Source organism: Sinocyclocheilus rhinocerous, unplaced genomic scaffold, assembly GCF_001515625.1.
Source record: "Sinocyclocheilus rhinocerous isolate Xijiao unplaced genomic scaffold, SAMN03320098_v1.1 scaffold345, whole genome shotgun sequence".
Classification (NCBI taxonomy): Eukaryota; Metazoa; Chordata; class Actinopteri; order Cypriniformes; family Cyprinidae; genus Sinocyclocheilus; species Sinocyclocheilus rhinocerous.
In genome coordinates, this window is record NW_015630020.1 from 890,614 (window position 1) to 913,215 (window position 22,602).

The 22,602-nt window shown below is 37.9% G+C and overlaps 1 protein-coding gene across 1 annotated transcript in view; it reads left to right on the forward strand.

Moving 5' to 3' along the window:
- The window catches only part of LOC107739483 (extracellular tyrosine-protein kinase PKDCC-like), a 43,154-nt gene that overhangs the window by 4,533 nt on the left and 16,019 nt on the right, over positions 1 to 22,602 (forward strand). The window contains exons 2-5 of the mRNA XM_016551610.1: positions 7,648 to 7,770; positions 12,211 to 12,485; positions 12,566 to 12,645; positions 13,917 to 14,024. Of these exons, the coding sequence (XP_016407096.1) occupies positions 7,648 to 7,770; positions 12,211 to 12,485; positions 12,566 to 12,645; positions 13,917 to 14,024 (586 nt within the window). The remainder of the gene's footprint in view (positions 1 to 7,647; positions 7,771 to 12,210; positions 12,486 to 12,565; positions 12,646 to 13,916; positions 14,025 to 22,602) is intronic.

Consider the following 22,602-nt stretch of genomic DNA (forward strand, 5'->3'; position numbering starts at 1 on the left):
ACACACACACATATATATATATATATATATATATATATATATATATATAAACATTGGATTGTTGACAAACAAAACATAGGAATATATATGCATTAGGGAATAACATAATATTTATGTATTTTTATCTATTGGGTGAAACCAAATTAAATGAGGCCACAGTTTGGTTTTGTTATTTTTATCGTAAGCCTACACCTTTTGCTTGACAAATATACACACTATATGAATATGGAAAATATTTCATATTTAGACTTATTTACAAAGCGTATTTATTAAGTTTTTTTAAATTTTATTTTGAATCTTTGTTTCTTATTTGTCAAATAAAGAAATTATCGTAATTTAAAGAAAGAACCAGCGTAAACCTATAAAATATACAAACAAAAATCATTTTGGTGTAAATGCAAAACATTTTCCAGTGTAAAGTTTCTTATATTTATTTATGATCTATTTATTTACTGTGTATTTTACCTTTCAAATGAACTTTGTTAAGCTTGACATAAAAACGCCTGCTTTAGTAATTTATAACAGTGACATTGTTCGAATGTTTTAAAAACCTTTTAAAATAACAAACTCATAACAAATTTAAAAATATGTTATTGTTGACTTGAATATGGGCGTCAGCTCCAATGTGTGCCTCATTCTGTAGTCAAGTGCCACGTCTCACTTTAAATTCATCACCTCTAAGAGCTTCCGAGCAGGCGGTTTGCTGCGATCAGGCCCGAGTTTTTAAAACTTTAATAAATCAGCAACATTACTCACATATTACCTCTCTCTATGAACCTATAATGATGGAACACATACACAGATATTTCTCACATGTAAGTATTAATAAACAAACCGTGTAGTCGGCATCTTGCTTGGTTCTTCGCCCTCGCACCTAACCAGTCAGGCCCAGAAGTGTTACTTTTCATTTGCTTTGGCAGCCGCCACATCAGACAAAAATAAATGGCTCTTATTTTATAAGTTGCGAGGTCAGAGGTGAGAAGATATGATACGGCGGGCTGATTAGCACCAGGCCGGGTTCACCCAGAGTGCACACAGAAAGGATCTACACAGGTCTGCCTGCCGTTGGCCTGAAGGAGGGAGGTCACACTGCAGTGCTGTCTCTACTTGGCTTTCCAGGGCAGATTCTGAAGTCTTTAACTAACATGTCTGTCAAGCAGATCCCCGTCTTCGTCTTACAAGCGAGGGCAACACCTGTTATATAAACAGTCATGATTGGTGGTGGTGGTGCTGGACTGTGTGGACAGGGAGAGTGGGCTTATTCATGTACGTTTACCATGTCAGACACTGGATGAATTTGAAGACACTAGAGAGAAAGATGCAAACGGTGTGTGAGACCACCGAACATCTCTAGTTAGTAGGCCAAGTAATAAATTAAAAGAATAGTTTGCACAAAAAAGATTTTTTTTTGTCAACTTTTAGTCAATTCATGATGTTTCAAACCCATATAACTTTCTCTCTCCTGTCAAAACTCAAAAGGAGATATTGGTCAGAATGTTTGAGCTGCTCTTTTCCGTACAACAAAAGTGGATGGTGATTTAAGCCAGTAGTATACTTGAGTTTTTAAGCGTACACTAGGGTATGCATACAGTGTGCATGACTCAACTTCGTGCAAATATATATACACACATAAATATATATATATATATATATATATATATATATTTATGTGTGTATATATATTTGCACAAAGTTGAGTCATTTTCCGTACAACAAAAGTGGATGGTGATTTAAGCCAGTAGTATACTTGAGTTTTTAAGCGTACACTAGGGTATGCATACAGTGTGCATGACTCAACTTCGTGCAAATATATATACACACATAAATATATATATATATATATATATATATATATATTTGCACTGTTTTGTTTGTCCACAAGCTGGCAACACTGCTGAGGCCTGTTGTTTTACAGTTGAAAAACAAACAAATGAGACAGAGCAACAACAACAAACTACTGGAGGTGCAGCAACAATAGACGTGCGTGTTGTGTGAGAGGTTTAAAAGATACTCGCAACTCTATTTTAAACGAGTACAAAGACATCAGTCATATCAGTCATGACTTCTGGAGAGAAATAGCACAGACGCTGGACACTGATGAAACCTTCTAGTGTGCATGTCTTTTTAAGCTTTTGCAACAAAACTGAAGCGTACTTTGGGCTTGGCACTGCCGGTCATAGAGTCATATGGACTAATTTTATAATGCTTTTTTATCTTTTTTATCTTTGGGGGAAGTCGTGGCCTAATGGTTAGAGAGTCGGACTCGTAACCCAAGGTTGCAGGTTCGAGTCTCGTACCAGCAGGGATTGTAGGTGGGGGGAGTGGATGTACAGCGCTCTCTCCCACCTTCAATACCACGACTGAGGTGCCCTTGAGCAAGGCACCGAAGCCCCAACTGCCCCACCGAAGCCCCAAAAAATGGCTGCCCACTGCTCCGTGTGTGTGTTCACTGCTGTGTGTGTGCACTTTGGATGGGATAAATGCAGAGCACTAATTCCGAGTATGGGTCACCATACTTGGCCACATGTCACGTCACTTTCACTTTTTTATCTTTTCTAGAGCATGAAGTAAAAATTACAATCTACGTCCCTTTTGCGAAAAAAAAAAAAGGCAGCTCAGATATTCTTTCTAACATTTAGTTTTCTGTTTCATGGATGTTCAAGTAATAATATAGGCTTGGAACAACATGAAAGCAAAGAAGGGATGCCCAAATGTTAATTTTATGTGTGAAAGTTCTCTCGAGTGTTTGTATATATATGGAAAGGCATTTGAAATGGTGCGTTGGGCAATCTGCAACACAGCTTGGGGGCCTGATTAGGGTGGTCTTGCACTGGGATTATGTTTACATTAGCATGTCATTCTGTTAACTCTTCAGATTCTTAGTCGAGTCCCAAAATACACACACACACTGCAGGGTAATCAGTAACCTGCTAATGTGAGCATGTAACATGCGAATGTGAAAGTTGGGTGTCCTAAACACAGAGGCCCCCAGGGTCATTTTAAAAATGGGAGTGAGACGGAGAGTTTTAGTGCTAGACACAATTAAACACGGGTTAATACTTTAACCTCTTAGTTTGTCAGGAAGGAGAAAGGCGACTGGGATCCAGTCAGCAACAATTGTGTATCTCCATTTAAAGCGATAGTTCACCCAAAAATGAAAATTCCCTTATTATTTTAATCACCCTCATATCGCTCTAAAACTTTATGACGTAATTTTTCCACGGAATACAGAACCAGTGTAGAACTGATTTGAACTTGTTCTTTTGAGCAAAAATAACATGATTGGTTAGACGTCTTTATCTCATTGCGCGTTTTCTGAGAATTTCTGAGGTTGGGATTGTTAAAGACTGTGTTAAAATCCCGAGTCCCGAGAAAGAGTTCAGAACAGGAGGATTGTGGGAGGAAATGAGTCGAAGATGGGGATGAATTCTGCTGGAAGAACTCTGAACGCATTCTACATCGCTCTGCTCTCTGTTTATTTTACTAGGCAGGAACAGGTTGATGAGGAAATCAGCTTGTCTCTTTCCATCGTGCGATCGTTTTGCTAAAAAGATCCATGATGTGACTTTCAAAGGGCAGATTCACAGATTGAGGATTCAGAAAATAAATAAATCATGTAAACAGTTCAAGATGAGTACATTTCATTGCGCTTCTGTCATAGTGTTAGTTTATTGGAATTTAGATTAGAGGTGTTAGTCATTTCTACCTTGGAAGATGCCAGACTCAACAGCATTAACAACTGCTGAGTCACGTGAAGCACACCAGGCACAGAACCAGGCACTTGAGTGAAAACTTCTGAAGCCTTTGAACACTTTGGCAGCAAGATTGAACAATTTTGCATTTCTCTGTTAGGGCCTTAATAAGTCTCAAATCTGTTTAATGTTCACTGATCAATTTTAGAAGCAAGGGAAAATGATTTAAGACTTTTTTCCAGCGGCGTTCCTTCAGAAACTCTAATTAAAACAAGGTGGTAAAGCTCATTCCCTGAACTCACTTTTATTCACTTTTCCCTCCTCGCACACATTTCAGTCTGATCCCAGCTATAGCTCAGCACACGGGCCGTCCGGTCAGTGTCAAGACCCTGTTACTGAGCAGCTCTTGTTCCCGTTGGACAGTCCTGTCCTCACTGACCGTAGACGCTGGCTTTCACTGCCCACCACTATTTCATCTCTGGGCAAACATGGCCGTCTCCGTGGCCAAATTGATTTGTTGCCAGGGTGTCCTCATTAAACGATCGCGGTAGGGTTGCGAGTGAATGTGTGTTAGTATATTAATGGCATCTAACAGAAATGCTTTTGTGAAGGCTATTGAGCATCTGTATGCCGGCACACGTGGCACCAGTGAGGAGAATTTTGGAAGAACAAGAGCTGATGAAGATGCTAGTTAAAGTCAGCGTGAAATATAAAATAGCTAACACTTCAGAATAGGGAACACGTTTTTACTATTAACTAAGAGTTTTCCCTCAATAAACTCCTAATTTGCTGCTTATTAATAGTTAGTAAGGTAGTTGATAAGTTTAGGTATTGGGTTGGGTTAAGGGATCTAGAATATGGTCATGCAGAATAAGGAACTAGTAAGCACTAATAAACAGCCAATAAACTAGTGATATGCATGCTAATAAGCAACTAGTTAAAAGTGAGAATTGGACCTTACAATAAAGTGTTACCCATGCTGTTAATCTTAATGTGAACATATTGTGCATTTTTAATTTTTTAATCCCATAATTCTTAATCAAAATATAATAACTCAATCTTTCTTCTCTGGTGATGTATGCTGGACATTTAGTCCACTTAAACTCTACAGCTTACTCACAAATTGACAATCTCACATTCAGATCTGCCTTCATCCAGTCAACAAATGAAAGATAGAAGCAAGTCTTTGCTCCACATTTTTCTTCTTTTTCGATGATCCATTCCATTTGGATGTGCATCACAATTACGGAAGAAAAGATGTGTTGCTATTGTCTCATTGTGACTTTAACACTATATATATATATATATACATTATTTAAAATACCTAAAAGATTATTATTGTTTTTTTTTTTTCATGCATTTAATTTTGGAAAATTATTTAGATAATGATTAGAATAAAAGTGTAGCAGAAAAAAAAATGTTTATAAACTTGAAGAAAAAAAATCACTAAATTCTAAATTGATCACTAAATTGGTGGCATTGTAAAGTTATAGTATTAGATGGTAATATGATATAAACCATAGTACTGAATGGTGACCATATTGATATACCACAGTACTTTAAGGAACACCATGGTATGTGGCAAAAAAAGGTAAAAATCAAGTGTGTAAAAAAAAAAGTGGGAATCAAGTCTGCGAAAGACGTAGCTATTTTTTTTCTTTTTCGGATCAGACTAAGACACAGTCTGTTGGCCACTATCCTTCACTCCTCCCTTAATGATCCCACTTACTCAGTCTTTCCTGACAATTGAGAAAAAGCTTCCTAGAGATCAAACTGACTGCAAAACAAACAAATAAATACTAACTTCACCCATCTCTTTTATATTGCTTACATGCACAAAAATGAAACAGATCTGGAATTCAGTCAGTGCAGCTGGATGAAAACGTTCAGACCAAAAACTAGCTGAAATGACAAAAAAAAAAAAATCTTTCTGGTGCCCTTGGTGACATTAGCATCTGGTACAAAGCAGCTCTGGACAGATACAAAGTCTTCGTTGTAAATGAACTGGACAGGCGAGTTGACCTTTGAGCTTGCGTCAGTCAAAACGGCACCGTGTGGCTAGACAGACAACAGCGCTCCTCCATGTGCAGATCTGTTTTATTCCCAGCAAGCAGCCGTGGAGTCTGTAGCACAAACACACACAGTCGCTCACATTTTAGATGAATCGTGCTGATAATAGTCATTAGAGTGCATTTAATCTCAGATAGGGCCTTTGCTTTCTCGGAAAGGTTTGCTCTGCACACAGATCTTAGATCAGATTGGTCCGGCCCCTGCTTAATATCAGAGGCTAAACTTGTTCAAGATCCTCCCACAGGGACAGTTCTAAAGATCCAGAGTTGTTGTCTTAAAGTTGACATTGATGGAGATAGCCAAATGAGATTGTATCTCGGGAGCTGTCAGAAATCACATTGCTGATTTATACGTTGCACACTACGAGCCAAAACCGTGTCTGGAATTGAACGTACGGCAGCTTCTGCTGATCACCAATTGAATCTGCTGCCAAGACAAAATGGTTAAAGAGCCAGCAGCACCAGCTTCCAATAGTTATTTTCTAGTGTTTTTTTTTTTGTGCCACCAACAGACATATATAGCTTTGACTGAGATGCCCTCATTAATTAAACAAGCAAAAATAATATCAGCATTGCAAAAAAAAAAAAAAAAATCTAAAAAGTAATTTTCAAATGTTTTTTTTCAATAAATATATTGGTATATTTTGATATATTTGGTATATTGGCATTTTGTTCTACATATTAATCTATCAAAATTCAGTTTTTGCTTTGGAAAAAAAAAATCCACCTGGATTAAAATGTATCCGAATTATAGAATTCGGATCAATTTTTTTTTCCCAAAGCAAAAACTGAATTTTGTTAGATTATATTATTATATAATACTTATATAATACTCCATTGGCATTTTGTTACTTGTTTTAAGTGTTAATGTAATAAAATTCTGTTTATGCTTAAGAAATAAAAAAATCCAATGGGGTAAAATCTTTCTCAATTCTAATTATTTAATTTTATTTAATTTAATTTTATTTTATTTAACTAAATTAAAATGCTTTTTGCTGTGTGTGTGTAAATCATTCATAAATACGTTTATAAATTATCATATTGAAATGAATGCAGCACTTTACATATGAATGTTTTTAAAAATGTTTTCTGGAATAAGGCCCAGTGTACATGGACTTTGCTAGGCAACATAACATCAAGTGTGTCGTCATCGGACAATTTTAGCATTGCCAGTGTGTATCAGTCGGAGGTGTTATGCATTGTTAGCAAGTGTGAATGATGTGACTATATTAAGGAGTAGATGTTTGCATGTACCGACGCAGATTTTGAAGGTTATAATTACGACACAGATGAACATGGAAACTAACTTGTTAACTCACACAACCGAAGCACCCATTTGGCTGTGCAGAAATGTAACGGGCCGTTTCTCCATCCGACCTCCCGACATTACTGGCCGGCGTTTCTTCTTTGATGCTGGTGATGGCTCTCGCGGTACAGCCATAGGTTGTTTTCTTTTTAGATGAAATTTCATGCTGTTTAATTTTAACTAGCTTCTTTGGCTTGAATTAGCTTAGGAAAATGTTTCTGTAAGCAAAGAGCCAAATTGTGCACCACTAAGAGCCCGTCATGGCAGGCCGAAGGAAACAGCTTGATAGCATCGGCCGTAACATATAGACCTCCCCCACAAAACAAACAAGCACATGCCAGCGCAACGTTCCCTGATTACAAGCTGCAGTACGTCTGTCTGTCCGTGTCCGCTCCCATAATGCCTGCTACAATCCCATTTATTTGCTTTGATTTACTGAACATTTTCAATTCTAGTATTTTGTCTCGTGAAATGCTTTAGTCAGCTTGGCTTCTCCAGTCGAATATGGGGTCAAAAGAGTGCATGTCAACACAATGCTGCTATCTGACGGATGCTCTCGTGTCTGCGCTCTCTCCTGCAGCTGTACGGCTACTGCTACCAGGATAACAACGATATAAAGGACACGGTGACGGCCATCACGGAGCTGGGCAGCCCTCTGGAGATGATCCAGCTGCTGCAGACGCCCTGGGAGGAGAGATTCAGGGTGAGTCACTGCTCATATCACACATTCCATCTCGTGCCTGTCTGGAGCTCCAGGGAGGAACACGGGGCTTCAATTAGCCTTATCAACATCAACAACTGCGAACAAATTGAGTCCGTGATTTTTCTAACATTACTGTAATGAAGGAATTAAAGGTTGTTGTCAATTATTCATGTAAAATATGATTTACAGTGGGGCCTAAAAGTCTGAAACCATATTAAAAATCTGATTATTTATTTAAACCTAGAAATAAATAGAAAGTTTTAGAATTTTGAAAATTAAAAAAAAAAAAATACATTAATGTTATTTTTTTTAATTCAACTTTTGTATGCAATGTAATAAAAGAAAATAAATGTTATTGTCAATTAAAGGTTATTCATGACTTTGTAAAATATTGTATACAATAACGCCCAAAAGTTTGTATCCTAATGAACATCTGATTGATTGGTTATTTATTTATTCATGTATTTATTTATTTAAACCTAGAAATAAACGGAACGAAATAAACAGAACATTTAAGAAATTTTGAAAAAAAAAGTAAACAAAACACCTTGATATTAATTTTTCCATTTAACATTTTTTTTTCTTCGTTCAACTTATTAAATTAATTTAAGGTTATTGAGAATTTGAGATTATTTATGACATTGTAAATAAGTATATATAATGTGGCCCAAAAGTCTGAAACCATACTGAAAATCTGATTGATTGATTGATTGATTGATTTATTTATTGGTTGATTGGTTTAAACTCAGAAATAAGTAGAAAGTTTCAGAAGTTTTAATTTAGAATTTTAGAATTTTGAAGAAAACAAACAAAAAAATTTTTTTTATTCAACTTATTAAAAGAATTAAAGGTTATAGTGAATTAAAGTTTATTTGTGACATTGTAAAATATACAGTGGGGCCTCAATGTCTGAAGCCACATTGAAAATCGTATTTATTTATTTAGAATTTTGAAAAAAAACAAGAAAAAAAAACATCATGTTGATTATTCAACTTTTCATGGAAATTATGCTGATAGTATAATTTGTGGTGGGAAAAAATTACATTTGGACCCCACTTATTATATATTTTTTGAGAAAGATGAATAGATTGGGAGAGGCCCGAAGATACAGCTCATTTACCCCAAATAAACAAACAGAGGAACCAAATTACATTCATTTCATAAAATTACTACCATTTCATAATGCACTATATAAACATTTTTAATGACTTCAACCCAGTCAGCCAACCTCTAACTATGTTTTCTGTGAAGCCATGGGACAGCGGTTCATGCTTTTGCCTCCTACCCAGTGCTCATGTGGGTAATAAATGTGACATATCCTCCTCTCTCTGCCCCTAATAATTCCTTCAGCAGTGTTTCTCTATAGTGAAACATTTACACAAAAAAAAAAAAAAGAGTCCATGCTGGTAGAGCACACAGAGTAAAGCCTGTCTGATGCAGCGCTTCTGGAGATCTGGCTGTGTGGGACGTCCCGCACTCTGCTTTCTCTGAGCTTGCCTGATAGACCCGTCTGATCGCTATCGCTATGGCAGCCTCCCATAATGATTTGCAATGACTTCCTGTGTGGCGAGGATGAAACTGAATGAAGTCCCAATGAGCCCTTCCTCTGATAACAGACAGCTGTTGACATGAATATAGAATTATGTATTTAGAATTAATATGTTCAGATTATGTGATTGCAAGCCAACAGAGACTAAAGCTATAGCCTTCCCTAGTGTATTTTACTGGCCTGTCACACACTTACACACCCAAACAATGATTCACAAACACAGATCAACTCACTCGCTGCACAAAAGCGAAGGCACTCGGTAAACATTCATGCTTTGATAGGGAACGCAGCACTCTTGTCTACATGTCAACACTGCGCTGTACAGTTCAGCAGAACAATTCATCACTCTGCTTTAGTTTCAAAAGACTTTCCAGTCTGTGGCAGCCTTTCCATTTCCATAACTCGTAGCTACCATAGGATTCTGCTAAATATATTTATTAGGCTCATATTTCAGCGTGATATTTCAGTCATACTGAATGAATTTCCAGTCTAGAACAATGAAACCCTTTTAATGTGAATAAGACAAGTGTCTTTCTGTCCCTGCTGTTGATTTTCTCATGGTTTTGATTGCCTGGCCTTCTCCTTTCTAGTCTTTCTATTTTTAGACATTTTTTGAATTCCTTTATATAATTTACACAACTGTGAGAAAGTAGCCTTCTAGTGTTTTGTGTGTGTGTGTGTGTGTACTTGTTTATGCTACATTGCGGGGACCAAATGTCCCCACAAGGATAGTAAAACCTAGTGCTGGGCGGAATACCGGTTCATACCGAATACCGGTGTTTATTTTTGTTATGATATTAATTTTTAAAATACCGCAATACGTATGTCGCTTAAACAACGTTCGGAACGCGACACTGTTTGAAAGGGGTCCCTTTTCACTGTTGTACTGTGGTGAGGGAACAGCTGTATGTGTTACTAAGCGTGAAAGTTCCTACATTTTTGGTCATACCACCCAGCACTAGTAAAACCTGAAATTTTTGACATTGTGTGGTCACCTGCGATCCCCACAAGGGGAAAAAAATAAAATAAAAAATAGTGAATGGTGTTTATCTGAAAGTGTAACAATGCAAACAGGTTTTCTGTAAGGGGTAGGTTTAGGGGATATAAAATATTGTTTGGTCAGTATAAAAGTTATAGAAGTCTATGGAAAGTCCCCACAATTCACGGAAACAGTGTGGAAAATGAGAAACTTGAATTTTTTCCTCTTCTCTTGCCTCTGCAATATCAATATGAGAGACGTTAATGTATTTTAAACATTCAGTCATATGCTGTATCCGAAATCACTCACTAAATCACTCATTCCCTGTTTACTATTTATTGAATGTGACACAGTTCGCTATATGGGTACGGGAGAACAAAAATGTGTGAATTTGGACAGTTCTGTAAACACTACGGCACATTGTGTATGAGGTTACATAAGTGTTGTGTCCCACATTAAAAGCTTTTGAATTCCAAAGTGACATTTCAGACTGACACATTTCCAAATATCAATAATTGGATTTGCAAATTTTGAGATTTCCTGCATTTCTTTGCTGTTCAGACTCCAAACAATGGATTTGAGTAAACGGATTTGAGACAGATCTGCCCCAAAATCTGATTTGCTGCCTGTCTGAACAAAAGCAAGTAGTTACGTTCATTCCACTTGTGTTTATAAATGCTAATGCGTTTTGTCTCTTAGTGTGCTGCGGGGCTCTTTTTCTCTGTATGCATGTGGAACAAAGCAGAAACACCCAATTCTTTAGCAACATTTGAATTGTGTATGAGGCACTAATAGACTCTGGGGAGACTGTCGAATCCGTTGACTTCCAAACAGCTCATTTAGGTCCAAAGCCATTTCCTCTGCGCGCTGACGAAGGCTTTTAAGCCCTCTACACAACACGGGCCTGGGAGCGTCGACACACCCGTTCACACACCAGCTAAACCAAATACGTGACAAACAAGCAAACGTTCACACACTTGCATTTGCAAAAAAAATGCTTGCCGCATTTTTGAGGAAACCAAATCTGTTGGGGTATTTTAGACAGCCTCGCCTCCCTTACAATGGCTTTCTCAATGGTTTTACCAAATCTGCCCCACGTTAAGCAAGACAGCAACCCGCACGCAGTCACACAGTGTGAAGGGGCTGACCTTTCCCAGTAGTTGCTAATCCGGAGTGTATTAAAAGCCGCTTTTGTCTGTTGTGAAAGGCATGGGCAGTGTCTCCTCCACCCCCTCATCTCCTCTCTGTTTGCTTCTCTTTTATGTTCTCCTCTCCTTCTTTCGGTTGCGTTCACTCCTCTTTGCGTCTCCGTCCTCCTCTTCTTTGCCCACAGCCGTCTAATCCTCTGAACTCTGCCCTTAAGAACGTGGTAGATGTTGGTGTCGCTTGAATACGAGGTGTCACCAGCTGCCAGAGCTTCAGCTTCGTACCCTCACACACAATAAGAGGGCTAATCCTCAAGGAACACACTTGTGGGCTCGCAGACATGCACTGCACAACGGGCCTTCGCACACTCAAGTGGCTGCATGGGTCATGCAAGGGGGTGCTTCAAGTCCCTGAAGGCAGTCGTGGGTTTACCCGTTTTGACAGGGTAAACTTGGTTGTCTCAAACCAGGAACCAGTTAGAGGCGGGTAAAATGTCCCCTCTAGGTATAGTTTTCAAAAAACAGCACCAATTTATTAGCGCCTAAAGCAGTGCCTCACATTCAGTTGATGGAGACCCTGTTTGTTTTTGTTACACAGCACAGCGACTCTAGCCACTACATTGTCTCTGTTCAGTAATTTAGTTAAATCGTGACCATGTTTTTTTTTTTTTTTGTGGTTTAGGGTTATTATGAACTCTTTATAATATGTTTCATAATACAAAACAATAGATTGCTTTCCATATTGACATTATTGCGTGTCTCTGCAGATCTGTCTGAGTCTGATGAGGCTGCTGCATTATTTGGCTCATTCCCCGCTTGGGTCTGTCACCCTGCTGGACTTCAGGCCGCGGCAGTTCGTACTGGTCGGGGGAGTGTTGAAAGTGACCGACCTGGACGACGCCAGTGTTGAGGAGACACCTTGCTCCCCGTCTTCTCCTTCAGACTGTCTCATGGAGTTCCCCGCCCGCAACTTCACCCTACCCTGCCACAAGGACCGTTGCGAGGGTATCAACGAAAAGAGAAACCTCTACAATGCTTACAGGTGCGCGTTCATAACCTGAAATCTGTGCCAACTTGTGCTTTATTTGTGAGATGTTGACATATTTTTTTCCATTTTTCCAGATTTTTCTTCACCTACTTGTTACCTCACAGTGCTCCCTCAGCACTGAGACCCCTCCTGGACAAAATCGTCAACTCTACAGGTGAGTGTGAATTCATTTAGATCTGCTCTTATCTCTGCTGGAAAAAGTGGGTCATATCAGCTTAAGATGGCTTTAGTAACTGGTCTAAGGTGGTATATCAGCCCTAACAGTCAAAACTAGATCCAGCAGATGGTAGTTCAACTGATCAGCCATCTAAGCCAGCTTGGACCAACTAATGACCATAAATGACTAGCTTGGACTAGCTAGAAACCATGCAAACCAACATACAGTACCACCTGAAACTGGGTTTAGCTTCAGGGCTCAACAGTGCTAGCCTTTAATTTGCATTTAAACTAAAAATAGATTTGTGTGAACTGTAAAATGTATTTATAAGCATGTGTGTGAATAAAAGTCCCTGCAGGTCATTAAAAAGTCAAAAAAGTAAAAAAAAAAAATAAAATCCAGTTTTATAAAATTTAACGTCATTAAAAAGTCTTAAATATCTTAAACGCTGCTCATTTGCATCAATTTCTTTTTTGTTTACTGTTAATTAATTCTAACCAATTTTCACCGTATTTTGAGCTTGTAAATAATTAGTCCTGCATTATGCATAAAGATGTTTTTTTCCCAAGTTATTAGTATTTTTGTTACACAATAAACTGCATCTGCTATTTAATTCCATGCAAGCTGTAAAAAGAAAAACTAAGCACATTATTTAACACATATTATTCTCTCTCTCTCATCTATATAGTGTTTATACAGTTTAATGTAGATCTATAACTATTTACATAATTATTAAAGACAGTTGAAGCATAAATATTTAAAAACCTAGTGTAAATTTTGTACTTAGTGTACTTTGTTTGCATGGAAATGTCTCCTTTAATATGTGTTATTAAGGAATAACACATATTAATTGATGCATTTTCAATTCATCCCATTTTTCAACTTTCATGTGCTGCTTGGGAAAAAAGTAAGCGTCAAGCAATGCTTTTTTTGTTTGCTCAAACATCCTCTACAAACATTCCTCCTTTTCACATCCTAACATTTCTCTTTCAGTCCCTCCCAGATGCCTTTTGTCTCTGCCCTTAATTCCTTTCCTTATGCGCTCTATCGTCATGTTCATCAGTATAATACGGATAGAGTTTGAAATCTGTTTTTCTGGGACACAACAGTCCGTGAAGCCGCGGGTAGCGTGGGTGGCCCGGCCTCGATCATATCTTTCTCTCCCAGTGTCATGAAACGCCCACTTCAGCATCACTATGTAGGCATGTTTTCTTAATGACAAAATGTAAACTGTTATTAGTTGTTTATGCTGTATGAATGTGTTTCAGGGGAGCTGATATGGGGCACAGACGAAACTCTGGTTCACCTCGAAAAAGTGCTGGATATCTACAGGAATGGACATTACCTCAAGAATAACACACAGACACACAAAACAGGTGAGTGACCTGGACAGATACCAATATACCTTAACCTTTGACATTATTGAACGCACTTAATGACAGCTCAGATGCTCATTCAGAAAGACAGTCTCATACACAGTTCTTACTCTGGTCGGCAGGAAAATTATGCTGCCTTTTAAGATACCTAATTTGGCAGCATCACATATGTGAACCTAGACCACAAAATCAGTCATATGTAGCACAGGGATATTTGTAGCAATAGCCAAAAATACATTGTATGGGTCAAAATTATCCATTTTTCTTTTATGCCAAAAATCATTAGGATATTAAGTAAAGATAATGTTCCACGAAGATATTTGGTAAATTTCCTATAGTAAATGTATTAAAATTAAATTTTTGATTAGTAATATGTAGTGGTCCACCGATATATCGGCCGATATTTGGCATTTTTCAAATATCGGCATCGGCCGATAAGTTTTTCTGTTTGGCCGATGCGTTCGAGGTGGGACTTTTATTTTGACGGCATCAGTGCTCGCATTCTCCCTCTTGTTCGCCGTCGTCGTTAACAGTTCTGTCTAATACGGATAGAAGTCTGTCTAATAATCAGAAAGAACTGTTAAACAAAGGAATTAAAATGTATACAAAAAGTATTATAAGTGTGCTGTATGTAAAATGAGTGTTACCTTGGCTTTATTTAAAAAAATATGATTCCCAATGCACACAAACTTCCCAGATTACTGAGTGCCCTGTTGGTTACAGTTTACTTCCTTTTCAATTAGATTTATATTAAATATTTATTTATTTGTGGAAAATACTTTGTCATCTAAAGTATAAGTATGTTTATTTTACAAATGTATTTTTAATCTATTTTCAAATTATTTCAAATTTCTTAAATATGAATTAAAATAAATACAATTATATCGACTTTATATCGGCCATCGGCCACCCTGCTTTCCAAGATATCGGCATCGGCATCGGCTGTCAAAAAAACAATATCGGTCGACCACTAGTAATATGCATTGCTAAGAACTTCATTTGGACAACTTTAAAGGCGATTTTCTCAATATCTTGATTTTTTTGCACCCTCAGATTCCAGATATTCAAATATAGTTATTCAGTTGTATAGTATAGTAGGTCTTTTTTTTCTATTTTAAAATATATTGAAAACAAAAACCGGTTTTACTTTAAACAAGAAAAAGTGTCTGCCAAATGGGATAAGAAACTTAATTCAAAAGGAAAAGAAGTTTATGTTTCTTACTTCATTAGCAATTTTTTTTTTTTATAAGCGAAAAAAAAAAATAATGTTGGTAAATTTTCAGAAAACAAGACTAAATATCTTAAGTAATTTTGCTTCTCATGTATATTGATTTAAGAATATTTAAATATTTGTACATAAAACCAAGATAAACATGCTAAAAAAAGAAAGTATTTTTTTTACAGTGATATGACCAACACCAATTTTCTTCTTTCGCAATTCTTTAATTGACATGCACAAAACTGAAAGAGCCGGACACAAAGAAAACCCTCTTGTAATTGTGGTGGTGTTCATCTGCTCATCTCGTAAATACAGTACAATCATTCTGAAATGACTAGACAGCAGCAGAATCCTGGCAGTGAATGGGTCTCCTCAAATCTCCCCGGTATTAAACAGTTGTTCAGTCAGCGTGGAGAGAGAGGGAGATTTTGTGTGTGCATGTAAGGACAAATGAGAGGAGATTTAGAAGATTAGAGTTTATATAACTGGTGAGCAGAGGGGCTGCTCACAGGCCTGACGGACAAAACAGCCATCTCAGCACTCAGAAACACCTCAGCCTCTCTTCTACTCGCTCCACCCGAGCGAGTAGAAGAGAAGTCTGGTTATGAAACAGTATGATATTAAACTAAAGTGGACGGTAGAGTCACGAGCTCAGTACATGTCAAGAGTAACTAATGAGAAGAGATGTGTGAGGAACAGGCCAGTGTAACGCAGCCAACATTCTCCTTTTTCTTTCTTTGCTATCTCTCCTGCTCTTCTCTACGCTTCATTGGCAGTCTATAGCAGACAAACTTGTTGACTGATGAGAGCTTTAAGCAAGTGAGGGCCATCTTCTCCAGAGCCATTTAACTCTTTCCTCTCTCATTGGTCCCTGTCTTTGCCGTCTATAGTTTAGAAATTCAATTTAAAAGAGTATTGTACTGCATTATGCTTCATACCAAGTTTGGAAAATGCTGTAATTCCATCATTTCTTTGTAGACCAGTAAAAAAAAAAAATTCATTAACAAAAAGCCATTCAGTACTATTTTATGAGAATGGTTAACATTCTGTATCAAACTTGGTATTAATAGTTCTGTAATGGAAATAAATGCAAATAACTAATAGTCACAATGTCACAATAGCAATTGTGCTGATATTCTCAATACAGTACAATACAATACAAAACCACCCTTATTTATAGCGCATATTTAAAAACAACAGAAGTTGACCCGGTGTGTTTACAGATCAATAAAACAATCAATTGAAACATTTAAATACAGCATATTATGATATTTGGCTATTTAGATGTGCTCAGTTTTAAGTAAATGTGTAAAATACACTCATAAGTAACATTGAAAAGTCTGTATGATTTTTAAAAAAATATATATATATATTTTTAGCAAGGATGCACTAAATTGATATGACAGTAAATACAATATTTATAATGTTACACAACATTTCTGTTTCAAATATATGATGTTCTTTTAAACTTTCTATTTATCAAATAATACTGAAACAAGAAAATGTATCATGGTTTCCTCAAAAAAAAAAAAATCTATAAATAATAAAATTAATAAAATAAATTAAGAAATGTTTCTTGTGACACTAAAGACTGCAGTAAAAATAGTAAAAAAGGAAAACAATTATAATAAATTGTAATAATATTTCTCATTATTATTGTTTTTACTGTATTTGATCAAATAAATACAGCCTTAGTGAGCATAAGAGACTTTAAAAAAAAATTCAATTCAAGTTTATTTGTATAGCGCTTTTCACAGTACAAATCATTGCAAAGCAGCTTTACAGAAAATTAAAGTTTCTACATTATATTTAGGAGTAGCTTATCAGTGGTGACTATGTCATGCTGATGTGCATATCATGCAGTTAGTTAATGTCATGTATTCAAACGGACAGTAAAAACTATCAACAGCAATGATTAAAAAAATCTGACGGATTTGTACACATCTTATTTGCCATGATTAAATTGAATTTATATATTTTGGCATTATATCAGACATTCTTCTCTCTAGTTATTGGTTTTGGCATCAGGCATTAAATAACTCGCCTCTAATATTCATGCATTTTCTCGCACTGCATGTGAACAGGCCTTCATAGTCTCTTGTCTAGTCCAGTGTGCAGTATATTGACCGGACACTTCTCTGCAGCGATTGGTGTTGTCTGGATACAGATGGGGCTTCCCTGCGGAATTCACTCCTGCCCAACACACATTAAAATTCCAGCATGCCTCTGGCTCACTACATCACCTTCTCTCTTATTTCTCCTGTGTTTTACAGGAACATTCAAAGAAAGCAAGAGCTCCATAAAGCATTAATTAGGGCAATAAAGAGTCTAATAGTTGCTCTTATTTACTGGCTTCTAGCTCCACTTAGTTGCCACGTGCGGCCCTCGCTCTCCTCGATCCCACCGTGCTCACTCATCAGAAAGACCTCATCGAGGGCAGCTTGCCCAGTAACCTTCATTCAGAGCCAAAGAGAAATAGTGAATCACGTCAGTAAAGCCCTTCCAGCCATATCCCTGAAGAGCCAGAGAGGGAAAATTCAGAGACTCAGAGATTCCGACATTTATAGCCTAGTAGTCGAGACATTTGTAGTACACAGTTAACTTGTGTCTTTTAAAGGCTGTTCTCCTTTTATCAGACCCATTGTCACAGTCCTGCGAATGAGGCCTTGAGTTCACATAACATCCTTCTCGGAGAGCGTAAAAACCAAGAAAAACTCTACAAACCATTTGAGATGCTTTCCAGAACCAGCAATGCAACAGTGCCATATTGACAGCTCTCCAATTGATATATCCTGTCCACAAAGTGGACTACCCTGGGATCGTTTTTCGCAAAAGCGTACGAATACATGACCACATTGTCAGCATTTTTGCCCAAGGCATGCTGTCCATGACAATGTATCCATCGCCAGTCCACTTCTAAACTGCACACTGTAAAAGAGCCGCATATGGATTGTGAAAACGCAGGCTGGTTGTATTTCAGCGCGGTTGACCGGTGGTTGGCGTGTAATCAAAGGCGTCCTTCAACGGTCTTTAGTGGTCATAGTAACAGTGTATTAGCATGAAAAAGAGGAACATCACACAAAGTACTGTCAACAACTCAGATAATAGTAGATGAGTATGCGATGCAGGTTTGCTTGCTGGGTCTTGTCACAATGTGCTAGCGAAGGGCTGCGTTCATATACTTTAAAGACAAGTAAAGTTCCTTTAAACACAATAGTGCAGACCATGCTGACTGCTTTAAGGTGAAATATCATGAAAATCTGACTTTTTCCAAGTTTAAGTGCTATAATCGGGTCCCCGGTGCATCTACCAACCCAGAAAACGTGGAAAAAGAACAATCCAGTACATTTACTTTTTTGGTAAGCCTTTCTCTGCAAGCTTGTGAAAAAATGAGCCGCTCAGATTTCGCTTCCCCAGTGACATAGAAAGGTGATCTTATTGTAACATTACCACCCCTTAATCTGCATGTTTCCACCCACAGCGCTGCTATTCTGTTTTCGCAAGTGACAACAGTTCTAACGTCATGGCTAAAGTTCGAGCAAAGCATGCTAACTGTTCTGTGGATTTATTGATTTAGTTACTGTATATTACGCTGCTGCCACATGGATCTAATATAAACATGCGATTTCTTTCCCAGCTGTTTACCTTCACAGACATAACAACTAATTGTTTTTGTAACTCATATGTGTTTTAAACATAAACTTGTGTGTATTTGACAGATTAAGCGCAATAAGACAAGAAAGAGAACTTAGTTTAGTACTCACATGCTGTGTGACAGGCGCTTTCTGTGCACGTGCTTCGGATGTGTGCGCTCAGAAAACCGGATATCAGAAGTTTGAAAAGCAGAATTTCAGCGTGATAGCAATGATAATCAAAACCAAACAGATGTTTTTTAGCAGAGTATCGGAGGTATGAGCTGTAAAGGCACAGCCCTATTCTGGAAAAGGGGGCGGGGAACAGCAGCTCATTTGCATTTAAAGATACATCCATGAAAACATAGGCAATGCAATAGGCATTTTCAAAATGATATAATAAATGATCTTTGGGGTGTTTTGAGCTGAAACGTCACAGATACATTCTGGGGACACCTGAGACTTATATTACGTCTTGTAAAAAGTGGCATAATAGGTGTCCTTTAAATGATATTCAATGATGTTCAGTTGCTTTTATTTTTTGTAACACTTTATACAATACAGACTGTGTCAAAGCAGTTTCACAGCAGAATCAATTATGGAAAATCAAATATGGACACAATTCAGATTCTGCTGTAAAAGACAATAGTGTCGTTGTTTCGCTCAAGTCAGTTCAGTTTTGGTTCAGTTCTCAGATATGTAACCATGTTTAGTGACTTTTTACCAAAGTCTGCCTTTTAGCAAATCAGTTAAGCGTGAATGGCATGTCCTGTTATGAATATTTGTTTTGCTGTATAATGTGCCCCTTCCACACACACTTTTCAGATTGTTCCTACTCCCCCGTTTCGAGCGGCTCGCAGCTGTTGAATTCATACAGGCTGCAACATATATTCTTTCGCTCATCTGAGAGAGAACAGCTGCCCCTTTTCGGTAATGTAATGTCATACGTTCAGTATTACAAACACGATGTTGTGTTAATGTGAATCACGTCTTGTAATGTTGACTTGATACAACATGACCGAGATGAGAAACAGACAGCTGCGCTTTTTATGACTAAAAACACACATTAAAGGTCTGGCCATCATAGCTCTGTGAGGACAATGTTGGCTGCGTTACACTGGCCTGTTCCTCACACATCTCTTCTCATTAGTTACTCTTGACATGTACTGAGCTCGTGACTCTACCGTCCACTTTAGTTTAATATCATACTGTTTCATAACCAGACGTGACATTATAATGGGCAATCGACTAGGATGTGTCTCTTTTAACCCCACTTATAGTGAAATCTCATTTTGTTTGCAAGTTCTGCTGTATATTATCTAATATGTGCATATTGGTTATGATTGTGACACAGTATTTTTATGTTTAGTTTGGACAGACAAATTACTGGTCAGGACATGCTGGTAGGAACTATGGAGGCATTAATATATTGCAACAATATAATCATCAAAATTAAATATATCCTTATTACCATAACTTAAAAACTGGCACTGTCATTACTGTAATGCTATAATGATATTATGTAATATTTTTTAATAAAATTATTATATAACATTTCAGAATATTTACTAACAATATTTTAATAACAATATTTAATGTTTATGTTATATCATATTATCCATTCTTCAACCGTGTATCCTCTGTAAGATCACAACGAACCTAGAGCCTATGTAATATTATATTTATATAATTATTAATATAATTATAATAAGTTAATAATATTACACTAGTAATAGTTGTCATGGTTGCCTTCTGTGGCAAAACGAAGAACACTGAGACGAGGATAAACTCAAAATAAACAGTCTTTAATCCATAGTCCAAAAGGAGTAACACAAGGCAGGGAACACAAGGCAGGCAGAAACACACAAGAACCACAACATCGACATTAATACCAGACGCTAGATACAGGAAAACACAGGGCTTAAATACTCAAACTAAACAAGATAATTAACAAACACAGGTCGATACTAATGAACTAATAATGAAACAATGAGGACAGGAACATAACCAAATATGGTCAAAAGGAAACACGAGGAGCAAAACACACACAAAACACGGAACAGAGTCTGTCATTACTCCCCACTCCCGGTAGGGGCGTCCTCGCGCCTCACAACATCCAACGGGGAGGGGGGGGGGCGCTCTGGAGGTCTCCCAGGAAAGACACGGGACGGCAGGCCTCCAGAGCGGCACCCGTTCTGGGAGCCATGGCGGAGCAGACAGTCCAGGAGGCCATGGTGGAGTAGGGAACTCAGGAGGCCATGGCGGAGTAGGGAACTCAGGAGTGCATTCTGGACTGGATTCCGGGACAGGATCCCTCTTTGGGCTAAATTTGGGGACAGGGGCCCTCATTGGGTTGAACTCGGGGATAGGAGCCCTCACTGGGCTAAACTCGGGGATAGGAGCCCTCACTGGGCTAAACTCGGGGATAGGAGCCCTCACTGGGCTAAACTCGGGGATAGGAGCCCTCACTGGGCTAAACTCGGGCAATCGACTAGGATGTGTCTCTTTTAACCCCACTTATAGTGAAATCTCATTTTGTTTGCAAGTTCTGCTGTATATTATCTAATATGTGCATATTGGTTATGATTGTGACACAGTATTTTTATGTTTAGTTTGGACAGACAAATTACTGGTCAGGACATGCTGGTAGGAACTATGGAGGCATTAATATATTGCAACAATATAATCATCAAAATTAAATATATCCTTATTACCATAACTTAAAAACTGGCACTGTCATTACTGTAATGCTATAATGATATTATGTAATATTTTTTAATAAAATTATTATATAACATTTCAGAATATTTACTAACAATATTTTAATAACAATATTTAATGTTTATGTTATATCATATTATCCATTCTTCAACCGTGTATCCTCTGTAAGATCACAACGAACCTAGAGCCTATGTAATATTATATTTATATAATTATTAATATAATTATAATAAGTTAATAATATTACACTAGTAATAGTTGTCATGGTTGCCTTCTGTGGCAAAACGAAGAACACTGAGACGAGGATAAACTCAAAATAAACAGTCTTTAATCCATAATCCAAAAGGAGTAACACAAGGCAGGGAACACAAGGCAGGCAGAAACACACAAGAACCACAACATCGACATTAATACCAGACGCTAGATACAGGAAAACACAGGGCTTAAATACTCAAACTAAACAAGATAATTAACAAACACAGGTCGATACTAATGAACTAATAATGAAACAATGAGGACAGGAACATAACCAAATATGGTCAAAAGGAAACACGAGGAGCAAAACACACACAAAACACGGAACAGAGTCTGTCATTACTCCCCACTCCCGGTAGGGGCGTCCTCGCGCCTCACAACATCCAACGGGGAGGGGGGGGGGCGCTCTGGAGGTCTCCCAGGAAAGACACGGGACGGCAGGCCTCCAGAGCGGCACCCGTTCTGGGAGCCATGGCGGAGCAGACAGTCCAGGAGGCCATGGTGGAGTAGGGAACTCAGGAGGCCATGGCGGAGTAGGGAACTCAGGAGTGCATTCTGGACTGGATTCCGGGACAGGATCCCTCTTTGGGCTAAATTTGGGGACAGGGGCCCTCATTGGGTTGAACTCGGGGATAGGAGCCCTCACTGGGTTAAACTCGGGGATAGGAGCCCTCACTGGGCTAAACTCGGGGATAGGAGCCCTCACTGGGCTAAACTCGGGGATAGGAGCCCTCACTGGGCTAAACTCGGG